We start from the raw sequence: 12125 nt of genomic DNA, 5'->3' as shown, positions 1-12125 counted from the left end.
CTGAGAATGGCTCGGGTGATGCGTTCCCGACTGGTGACCTGAGAATGGCTCGGATGATGCGTTCCCGACTGGTGACCTGAGAATGGCTTGGGTGATGCGTTCCCGACTGGTGACCTGAGAATGGCTCGATTGAGTGTTCCCGACTAGGTACTTGAGAGTGGCTCAATTGAGTGTTTCCGACTGGTGAATTCAGAGTGGCTCGATTGAGTGGCTGAGAGTGGCTTGATTGCGTGGCTCGATTGCGTGTATGAGAGTCTGCGTTTCCGACGTCTCCTAGACACCTGAAATACTCCGAAATGCACAATGTATGAAAGGATGATGCAAAAACTTCCAAACATGCAAAGTGTATAAAAAAGATTCTAAAATGATGCAAAACGACTAGTTATCCTAGCTAAATGTATGACAAATGCATGCTAAGGAGATGCAAAATATAGACATATTAACAGGATTTAGCACACAATGATTGCTGCTTGTCTTAGGTTTAGATTTTGTGATTGTCTAAGCGTGTTTGGGTGTGGAGAATTAGGGAGCCCTAAGGCTTTCCCTCACTGAGTAATTATCAATTACTCACCCCTCTCTTTTTGCAGGTTAGTTAAGCGAAGTGTTAATTTTGCGTTGTTAGGTGGTGATTTTGTATTTAAGGAGTGTTTTGGGCCGGGCTAGGAAGTCAAACCGTTGACCAGCTCCAGGTACCGAGTTTGGGTGTTACATTATTTCCAATCTAGCTACCTCCACCTACAACCCAGAAAAGTTTCTAAAAAAGAAGAAAAAAAAATTATTTTAGTATAACTTTTTTTTTTCTTTTCTTATTAACTAAATTATTAGATATGTGACATGTTTTAATTATTTACTTCGAAATGATTCTAAAATCTCCTTAGATACTGGTTCTCTCTCTTCAGTTTTTCTTTAAAAAAAAATAATAATTTAGGCCTTGAATGTTTTGTAGATTTTGATAAGAGGTTTTGGTTTTTTTTTTAACCAAACATTTAATTAAAAGAGAATTTCAAGATTGATTGCTCAAACAGAAGTAAACGAGTTTACAAAAGTAGTTACAAAGATCTCAAGGACCTAGCAAGGCAGTCTGCCTGCAAACTAGACGCACGTGGAATCCTAGACAAGAAAATTTTCTGAAAAAGAATGGAAAATAAGCCTTGAGCAAACTGAAATCGTCTGGCTGATTGGAGTTGGTTTTTGTTTTTCAAAAACTCATTTTTATACCAATTAAGATTTTAAATTTTGTTTTTCCTAAATTGTAAAGAAACTATTTTGTTTTAATCTCACATTCACAATTCTAGACTTTTAGTTATTCTTTTAGCTATCCTTTTAGTTACTTTTAGTTATCCTATAATTTAGAAAATCTAGTTTTTGCTTTTAAAAGTTAATTTTTCTCAAAAACCAAAAAAATTAAGAAAAGATCTAAAACCAAAATATAAAATTTTAAAACTAAAAACTATATCCAAAAATTGATTTTAAAAATAGCATCCATTCATGGCCTTAATTTTTTGAAAACCCCTGTTAGATCATTGCGTTGGAGGTGGCCTAGGTACTCCACAAATCCCACAATCAATATTTAGGCCCCATCACGGCTGGAAAAAGTCTTCGTGTCTAATAATGAAATTCTAAAACTTTCAATAATATCGGTTAAAAAGGTGAACGGTGGGAAAGAAAGTGAACGTTCAAATCTCTCCTCCTCCTAGATACTATATATAATGGCAGCAAAACTAAGGACGAAACATAAAAAATAAAAAAAAAATAAACTTCCAAATAATAAAATAGTCAAAACTAGTGTATTACAAAAATAAAAATAAAAATAAAAATAAAAATTTTAAAAGTAATCACTAGCTAGTGACTAAAATAAGTCCCAGTTATGGGTCGTGTAAATTTTGGAGTATTGGCGTTCTTTGTTTTTTGTTTGTTAGGTTTATCAGCTAATGCAAAGGTATTCAACATTGGCTCTAAACCAGGCTGTGACATCACTAAAGTAAATTCTAAAACCTAACAACCATCTTTGTTGATTGACATTGTCTTCTTGTTCTCCAAGCAATTTAAAAATCTTTGCACGGTGCAGGCATTGTTAAAAGCATTCAACCAGGCATGCCAATTCCCGACCAAGAGCACCGTTCTGATCCCAAAAGGTGAATACAAGCTTGGGGAAATCGAGATGATGGGTCCATGCAAAGCTCCGATAAGGATTGCTCTTCAAGGTACCGTGAAAGCTGACGGAAACGCTGTTCATAGTGAGAAATGGATCGCCTTCCACAACATTGATGGGTTTAAGTTGAACGGAGGTGGTGTCTTCGACGGTGAAGGTAACGCAGCTTGGAGGGTCAATAACTGCCACCATACTTGGAAGTGCAAGAAACTACCCATCGTATGAAATCTTTTCATACTATATTAAGATCATTCAACGTTATTATTATTATTATTATTATTATTATTATTATTATTATTTTAATATCGAAAAGGTTTTGGTCTAGGTCCATACATTTTTCGAGGTCATGACCAAAGCTTTTTTAATATATTGATGGTTTTGGTGTCATTGTTGAACAGAGCATCCGTTTTGATTTTGTTACGAACGCGAAAATTAGAGGCATAACCTCATTAGACGCAAAGCACTTCCACATTAACGTGATTGGTGCAAAGAACATGACATTCGAAGAAGTCAAGATCGTGGCCCCTGCAGAGAGTCCTAACACCGATGGTATCCTCGTGGGAAGAAGTGATGGAATCAAGATCATCAATTCATTTATCTCCACGGGAGATGACTGTGTCTCTGTCGGAGACGGGATGAAGAACCTTCTTGTGGAAAGAGTTACCTGCGGTCCCGGACATGGAATCAGTATTGGAAGTCTCGGAAGGTACGGACACGAGCAAGACGTCATGGGCATCAAGATCGTCAACTGTACCCTCCAAGAGACTGACAATGGGCTAAGGATCAAAACATGGCCTACTGCAGCTTGCAGCACAAGCGCCTCCGATATCCATTTCGAGAACATCCTCCTCAAGAACGTCAGCAACCCCATCCTCATTGACCAAGAGTACTGCCCATGGAACCAGTGCGACAAGAAGGTACCTACAAATTAATGTGATATATCATCATTTTCTCTTTCAGATTCAAAAAATCAAATGACATTTGGCTTTGGGGTCTTCGTTACACTTAACCAACTTCGTATAGGTTATGACGCTTTATGTTTTTTTCTGTTCTTAGAAAGCATCAACGATCAAGCTGTCCAAAATAAGCTTCAAGAACATTAGAGGAACATCAGGGAACAAAGACGCAGTGAAGCTTTTGTGCAGCAAGGGACATCCATGTCAGAACGTGGAGCTCGGTAACATTAACATCAAATATACAGGATCTGACGGTCCAGCGACATTCCAATGCTCAAACGTATCCCCAAAACTGATGGGAACTCAGGTTCCGAAAGCGTGTAGCAGCCCGGTGACAAAGACACTAAAGTAGAGAAGTGTATATATGAATATATAAATATAATGTACACCCTAGTGTATGCTGTATGCTTTTTCAATTGACATCTTTGTAATATATGTATGTTTCTTTTGAGCTTTTGGCTAAATTGTAAAAAAGGAATCATTCTTCGGAAACAAAAAAAAACTATTTTTATAATTTGTGTCTGTTTCCATACTGCATTCAACATAGTTAAGCGACTATATTATATAGTTTTGAGATTATTCATGAAAACTATATATACTTACATTTGATACATGTATCATCTTTCACTTTTATTAGTTTTTCTACTTCCAAACAAGTTAACTCTACGTAGTACCCGGAGCAGCCTATTTGCATATTTTCTCTGTGAAGTAAAGCTTACAGAGCCAATGCAAGCCGTTGTTACTTGTCCAAAAGTGCTTCTGTTTCTACTCGCTGATCTTTTTCCAAGGCAAGTTGGCTTCTTTGGATTGCTTTGGGACTGAAGGGTCTTCTTTAAAGAAACTAGTTGTTCTTCAAGGTTATGGATTCTGAAGCTTGTTGACTCGTACTCATCTAATGTTGCATCTTTCTGCATCAAGAAGCACAAGGGTCTGTTTCTAGGCCCGGTTTCATCATCAGTGCAAGGGCTGTGTTGGGAGGTCAAGGGTCTTGAGGTTGGAACAACACTACCGGAGAAGTCTGCTGAGTTTGTGAATCTGAATGAGTCAGAACAGTCTTTGAAAGCTTGGTGCGTGTTGAGCTGCTGAACAAATAGTGCTTGGACAACCAAACGTAATGGCATTTGCTCGTTTTGCACAAGTTCGAGGGACGTTTCTTCTGAAAGTTTTTGGCAGTTTAGGTAACTGCAGATTGATCCTTTTTCTTCTTGTGATATGGCCTTATGTACCTATAAGAGAGCAGCACCACATAAGGTACAATGTTGATTTTATACATAATGAAGAAGGGAAAAAAAAGTGAAGGCATACCTGCAGAAATGCGTTCACTGCAAGGTAGAGTTGGTCATGACTCTCTCTGAATAACATTGGGACTGTCTCAATCAGCTCAATGAACCTTTTCGTTTCCATATCTTGATCATATGGTAAACTAGAGAGATAAATATCCCACAAATTTCCAACTCTCATCACGTTGCTTGGGGAGGAAGTCAGATGACGTTCAGATTCCGTTGATACATATGCTACAAACAGGTTTTCCATTGTAAGCAACTCTTGGCTGAAAGCAACGTTCCCGCTCCAGGCTTTCGGGTAAATAAAGTTTTCGGTGTGGGCGGTGTGAAGAAGAGATACAATCTGATATTGCAGCTTCACCAAAGTTTCATGCTTCAAATTGCGTGCGAGACACGCGAAATAAAACCCTACAGGAATAAACCTATACGCCTTGTCTCTTGTAAGAAGCAGATCTAGAGCTCTTTGCAGAATATCAGTATTAGTTTGATCTTCAGGTATAAAACACTTGTTGACGTAAAAGACGATCAACGGACTTACATATCTTTCTTTCATTCCTTGTCTTCTAAGTGACCCAGTAACCTGTCTGAAGAATGCAAATGGAAGATCTGTGAGGTCTTTGATCCAAGTATCTTGGTTTATAATTTTCTCTACGGTTGTATATTCCCATGGTTGATTCATCAAATCTTCAAGCATGACCATCGGCTTTTCTCTTCGTCTTTCGGGATCAAGAATCTCCATACACGCAGTGAAAGCCAGAGATTCTATACACCGGCTTACGATTAGTAAATCTTCAGACCAAGGCAATAGTTCTTGACATGTCTTCAGGACAACTAACGTATCATCCCAGTTTTGCAAGACAACTTGGTTCAGATATAGGTCAAATCTTTCGCAGAGGTTACTCGTCGAATAATGCTCTGTCATTTGCAGAAATTGAGCTGCACATCTGAGTCCAGCTATGTTGAAAGGATGTATTAATGTTGGGCAGCCATAGATGAAAAGCATAATCTTCTCAAAGGTCTCTGCTCCACCAGGAAAATCTTGTGGTATCTCGATCTCTGATAGCTGATCCTCTCTTTCCTTAAAATATCCGCTCTTTGTACACAAGAGAGTCTACAAAACATAGGAGGCATTAGAACACTAACACAAACCAATAGGCTACATTATTTCTTGGTCCAAAAAAATTTCCTTGAGAGGTTTGGTTTAACATTATTACCTTGTGAAGGTTAAAAGTCTTGTTGCAAACTCGAACATGTACTGAAGCAGGTAGACCGGTCTCTTTACTCCTGCGACAGAGACACACACGCACATACAAAGATACATTACATAAGTCTACGTACAACATGAATAATTCAGACTTGCATATATGACATCAAAGAAGACATGAATGTTGAGATACATACCAAGAAAGAACTTTGATTTTCAAAAGGGTACTGATATTGGGAGACGAAATCGGGCTGGAGGCAACGGACGAACCATCCTTGAAGCTGTAAGTTTCCATTATTGAGAGTATACAACTTGTGAAAGCTAATTAGATAAAAGTATATATATCAAAACCAATATGGTGGTAATGATGAAATTAGCTAGAGACATTTGGTCGTCCATTTATTCTTCTTCTCATTCAAAATTTCAGAAGAAAAAACTAAACTTGCGTGTTTCGGGGATTGAAGAGGAAGAAAAGGGTTCTAGGATCCACAAAACAAGAGGAAGCTACGGAAGATTTGAGAAAAACCAAGTTTCTTTTGGTTTCGTTTTTATCAAACATTAAACTATATATGCCTACTTGCATGCGGGCACACACACATATATGCGTTTTTTGTAGAGATGTGGTCAAAAGTCAGATGCACACGAGTGTTGAGCTCAAAAAAAAATAATTAACGATCTCAAAGTTCAAGGCTATATAAGTTGAAGACGACGTTCCTCGAGTGTTGAGAAGGGTTGAAAAATCTTTGTATTATAACATTTTTATTTGCTTTTTTCAACAACGTTTTTGTGCTCTTTACTCCAACCATTTCTGTTTCTTTTTCATAAGTTTTTTTTTTCTTTTTCATACGTTACATGTTAAAAGACTCGAAATAGTTATTTTGGTGAGTATTATTAATGATTTTTTTTTTATCTAGTCTTCGAGTTATGCAAATACTTAACTAATAGTGAATCAGTGAATTACGGGAAAATGGTAAATAACAGAGAAATCAAGAGCGGAAATTAAGTATTAACTACTTAAATTCTTGTTCTCAAAATTCTCGTCCCGTATTTTGTTATACATGAATACTAGGTAATTATCCACGATGGACCGTGAACATTTTATTTAAAGTAAAGTAAAATATATTTTTCTGTTATTTTGTTATTCATAATCTTTTGTGATTTGCAATAATTTGTGTCTATATACAACATGTAAATGAGAATTTATTTTGAAGAATAATTTTTATTTATTCAACATTACTCTTTATTTATTATTAAACGTAAATGGAAACTTTATCTTTATTATATTGGATAAATTTAAAAGATATCCTACTAACTGAATTTGAAACAAATAATAAATAAAATCCATAATGCAAGCAAATGTGAGTATCGTGTGAGTAACGTTTGAAAATGTGAATGCAACATCCTACTTACAAATCGAATTATTGCTGCAGAGGTTGTTGCAAAAAATAAATCTGTAGAAAATCTGATTATTTTTATGGTACTATATCAGAAAAAAATTTAGTTGTTTAACTGAATGGATATTTCTAAATATATATATTTTTAGCAACAAATTTAATAAATTATTTTTTGTTTACTCTATTTAAATTATCTTAATTATCCTTAATGATCATATCCTTTTTATACTATTTTCAGTGGCATTCTATTGTAATTTTTTACACTATTAATGTTACTGTTATAAATGTACTTCTCAATTAATATAGTAGGATACCCACACAAAATTCTCGTCCCGTATTTTTCTCCAGAATGCTTCTATTTTAATATATATAGGGGATATATATATATATATATTTTAAATTACTTATAATGTTTTTCATCATGACTTGTTTTACGTTTTACTTTAGTATCATTGAGTAATATATATAAACAATTAGTAAAAACACAACCATCAAAATGAAAACTTATAACAAAAAATATTATGTAGAATAGACGCAACTTTGCAAAACATATTGTTTAAAATATTATAAATATAAGATATTTTTATGAAGAATTACGGTAAAGAGCTACAATTAAAAAAATCATTATAACAAAGTGATCCTAACTGCAAATATTGAACTAATGGTTGTAATGAGTAAATGTAAATTTTTATTAAATAACTATAATTAAAATATATTTAATAATGAGTAAAACTGTATCAACTAAAAATTAAAATTAAAATACACAACTCTTAAAAACAAAATAAAATAAATTTTAAATATTAAAATAGTTTTTTAAGAAAAGTTACGATAAATAGACGCAACTGTAAATTCTATATTAGGTTTTATTAAATTTCTATATTACTATAATCATTTCTAAAATTTTAGTTAGATTATAGAATAACGTTGAATATTAAATATTAATATTCAAATTATTTAGATTCAACATAAAACGAAAAATTTGTTTCAACGAACAATGATTTGTTAGTTATTGATGAAGAAACAAATATATAGAAAGTTCAAAAGATATGACTATTTAAATAGACACACCTATTAGAACGAAAAGTTGTGATGAAAAATTATGTATAAAATATACTGAAAAGAACCAACTCTACAATGAACAAATACAACTGTTTGAGTTATAAAAAAACAAATAAAACCAATTTTTTTTCAAAAAGTACTACGAAAAGTCGTAACTATTGTTCTAATTTATTCAGATTGTTATTATTATTTTTAAATATTAAATTTTTTTTTAGCGACAAGTTACGATAAATAGGCGCAACTGTAAAATCTATATTAAGTTGTATTAAATTTTTCTATTGCTATATTCATTTCTTAAATTTTAGTTAGATTATAGAATAACGTTAAAATTTAGTAATAAATTTGTTTCGACGAACTTGTTCGTTAGTGATGAAGAGACAAATATAAAAAGAGTTCAAAAAGCATGACTATTTAAATAGACACACTAATTAGAACGAGAAGTTGTGATGAAAAAATATAAATAGAATATAGTGAAAAGACGCAACTCTACAACGAACAGATACAACTGTTTGAATTAAAAAAAAAACAAATAAAAACAATTTTTATGAAAAGGTAATACGAAAAATCGCAATTGTTGTGTCTACACTTGATTATACCTACAAATTGATATAAACTGCTTTTAAATAGAAGACATCTTCATCATTCCAAAATCTTTTGTTAAATCAAGAATTGAAGTAATTTCTTTACTTTAAAAAAATGAATGCTAGAGAATAATTTAGAGAGCTGTAAAAACCGTTGAGATTGAAATTTTATATTATTTTGTGTCATGACAATAAAATGAAAACAGTTTAAACAAACAAATATATATAGATTTCAAAAGATATGAATATTCGAATAGACACAATTCTACGATGAACAGTTGCAACTTTACAAAAAAACCGTTACAATTATGATAACCCGTCCCGTGGACCCCACTACCCTTCGGCTAGCTGTTCAAACGGCCCGTCCGTGGACCCTGCTAGCCCCCGCTAGCCGTCCCAACGGACCCCAAGCTGGCCCTGCAGGGCATCGATCCTAACCCATCACTGTGGACACATCTCAATTGATCAATAATGTTATATAAAAATCGATCAATTGGTGACAGTTTGTCCTGTGGGAAGGTTGTTAAAGGATGGGGACCAGGGTTCGACGAACGTCTGCCGCACAAATAACCTACTGGTGGATTTGGATGAATAGTTCCTATCCACAGTGAAGGGTTAGGATCGATGCCCTGCAGGGCCAGCTTGGGGTCCATTGGGGCGGCTAGCGGGTAGGCTAGTAGGGTCCACGGACGGTCCGTTGGGGCAACTAGCAGGGGGCTAGTATGGTCCGCAGGACGGGTTGTCATATAAAAATTGATCAATTGGTGACACCTTGTCCTGTGGGAAGGTTGTTAAAGGGTGGGGACCAGGATTCGAGGAACGACTGTCGCACCAATAACCTACTGGTGGATTTGGATATCCACAGTGATTGGTTAGGATCGATGCCCTGCATGGCCAGCTTGGAGTCCGTTTGGGCGGCTAGCAGTGAGATAGTGGGGTCTACGGACGGTCCATTGAGGCAGCTAGCGGTGAGCTAGTGGGGTCCGCGGGACGGGTTGTCATAACAATGAACAATCACAACTTTTTGTAAAATACACAATTTAAATTTTCTACAGATTTTTTGGAAAATTATCCAAAAGATATGATTGAAAAAACACAATTTTTGGTGGTATTTATTCGGATTGCTATTATATATAGGTATTTTTATTAAAATTTTATATAGAAAATTAACTAAAAGTTGTAAATTAGATTCATCATTCTAAATCAAGAATTGGAGGAAATTATTTAGTTTTAAAAGAATGAATGCTATAGAATAATTTAGAGAGCTGTAAAAACCGTTGAGATTGAAAGTTTACATTTTTTTGTGACATTGTAAAAAATGAAAACAGTTCAAACACACAAATATTCGAATATTCGAATAGACAACTCTACAATGAACAGTTGCAACTTTACAAAACACGGTTACAATGAACCACCACAACTTTTTGTAAAACACATAATTTAAATTTTCTACAAACTTTTTTGGAAAATATCAAAAATATACAATTGAAAAAACATAACCTTTGGTGGCATTTATTCGGATTGCTATTATATATAGATTAGTGAATGAATTTGTCTGTAACATTGCATATATATATATATATATATATATGTATCCAATTGATTGGTGGAGAAATAACCAACCAACTAACAAAATATGACTAGATTGAGAGAAAAACTATACTAGCTCCACCATATAGAGTGAATAGCTCAAATTTTTCAAAGATAGCCGTGCACATCATGTAGAACTTAACTATTTTTAGAACATTCCGATAAGTTTTTTTTTCATTTCTTTGTCCCTCTTTCATCTAAAATACCTTTTAGAAAACCTTCCTATATTATCAAGAGTTCTCTATTTAACTATCTTATTCCACTTAATCGAAAAAACCTTCATAGAATCATTATTAATTTATTTGGCTTCCTTTTTCAACAGTTAGAGCCAGACCACAGCCGGCTCTATGTCAATAAAGGCACAATCAAATTAAAATAAAAAGACTATTTTGCTAGCAGTAAGGGTTGAACACGAGTACTCTTGATAATTATTAAAAATGATATATGTATATATATATGGTGTTTTTTTCCCTTGTATTTTCCTTGTATTATATATAAAATACAAGGAAAAAAAAAAGACCACAAGCTTATGCTTCATCAGCTTGGCCTTTGGGCCGACTCTGGCCACATCTCTACTCACTCCATGCATATCTCTTTGTTTCTTTACCGAATGCAGAATTTTCATGGAGCGCCGAAATATGATTGGAGGAGCTATATATATGGCTGCACGCATCCTTAATATGTTCTTTTTCTTTTAAAATAGTTTTTTTTTCCAACAAGTTTTGTAACATTTTTATTTGTTACTTTTACTTTATCTGCATCAAGACAAATTAAATTCTTGTCTTGACAAAGAAGATATCTCCTAAAATCGGAATGAAATGTAATGGAACCAACAAATGTTTGAAATGTTTCTACATGTAAAATCATACATAACCTAGAAATTGAGATTCCATGAAATGTTACATTCACATTTGTTGAAGCGTATATAAGTAGTCTAGTGGTATTTGTATTAAGAATTCTAATTATACTATATATTCGACTTTTTTTTTTGTTTCTATACTTTTATTTATAAATAAAAAATCCAAAAAACCTAATAATATATAAAATCGGATTGAACTCTTAAATTTTAAGATTATAAAAGTAAGAACTAAGTGTTAGTGTAATATATCACACATCGGTAGTTGGATAGATTATCAAATGATATAGAAAAGGTTAGGGCATCTCCACTCATTGCCAATTGATTTTGAGTTGGAAGTCCAAAGTAAAACCCAAATTTAACATGGTATCAGAGCCACGATTATTGGACCACCTCGTGGATGTTGTTCCCACATATGCCCATGCTTTAGATGATCATGCTTGAGCATGAGAGGGGGAGGTGTTAATGTAATATATCCCAGTGAATAAATTATCAAAGTGATATATAAAAGATTAGAGCTCTCCACTTATTGCCAATTGGTTTTGAGTTGGATGACTAATTTTAACACTAAGAACATACATGTGTTACTACCCTTAAATCTTACAATATCACATTTTTAAAATAAATATTATACTGTATTGTAATAGGGTCTAATTGTTAATCAAAGCGAGCGTTTTTCAATCATTAGAAAAGTGGAAGGGTGGTATAACTAGAACATTTAGACTTCGTGTTATAAATTGTTAATTATAATTTATTTCGGTGGTATTTAATATTTATTAGAACTAGGATTTAACCCTTGTGGTATACCAAGAGACAATGTAATTTTCAGTATAATTTTATTATTCTATAAAATGATTGAGTTTTTTTAAAACTAATACAGATATTACAATATTATATATATTTTGGTTTATTTATAATAATTAATAGTATTTTTTATTGAATATATGTGGGTTAAATTTAAAAGAACTAAAAATATGTTCATTTTGAAGAAAAAAAATACTATAATTAAACTCATCTTTGCCAAAATAATGGATCACGCCTAAGACATAA

At 33.5% G+C, this 12125-nt stretch overlaps 2 protein-coding genes across 2 annotated transcripts; one reads left to right on the top strand and one right to left on the bottom strand.

Moving 5' to 3' along the window:
• Positions 1–1732: 1732 nt before the first annotated feature.
• On the top strand, positions 1733–3622 carry LOC104725295 (polygalacturonase-like). Its single transcript, XM_010443927.2, has 4 exons — positions 1733–1981; positions 2069–2371; positions 2551–3069; positions 3209–3622. The coding sequence occupies exons 1-4, from the start codon at positions 1868–1870 to the stop codon at positions 3458–3460; spliced, it is 1188 nt and encodes a 395-aa protein (XP_010442229.2). The 5' UTR covers positions 1733–1867; the 3' UTR covers positions 3461–3622.
• Positions 3623–3652: 30 nt separating this feature from the next.
• Positions 3653–6048, bottom strand: LOC104728678 (BTB/POZ domain-containing protein At5g48130-like). The gene is made up of 4 exons (XM_010447632.2): positions 5793–6048; positions 5606–5675; positions 4414–5502; positions 3653–4334 (listed from the first exon to the last, which is right to left on the bottom strand). Exons 1-4 carry the CDS (start codon positions 5888–5890, stop codon positions 3726–3728), a joined length of 1866 nt encoding a protein of 621 aa, XP_010445934.1. The 5' UTR covers positions 5891–6048; the 3' UTR covers positions 3653–3725.
• Between the last annotated feature and the right edge of the window lie 6077 nt (positions 6049–12125).

This window comes from Camelina sativa, chromosome 11, assembly GCF_030686135.1.
Source record: "Camelina sativa cultivar CO46 ecotype springtype chromosome 11, ASM3068613v1".
NCBI lineage: Eukaryota > Viridiplantae > Streptophyta > Magnoliopsida > Brassicales > Brassicaceae > Camelina > Camelina sativa.
Note: the sequence above shows the minus strand (reverse complement) of the source record. Positions and strands in the feature narration are given on the sequence as shown.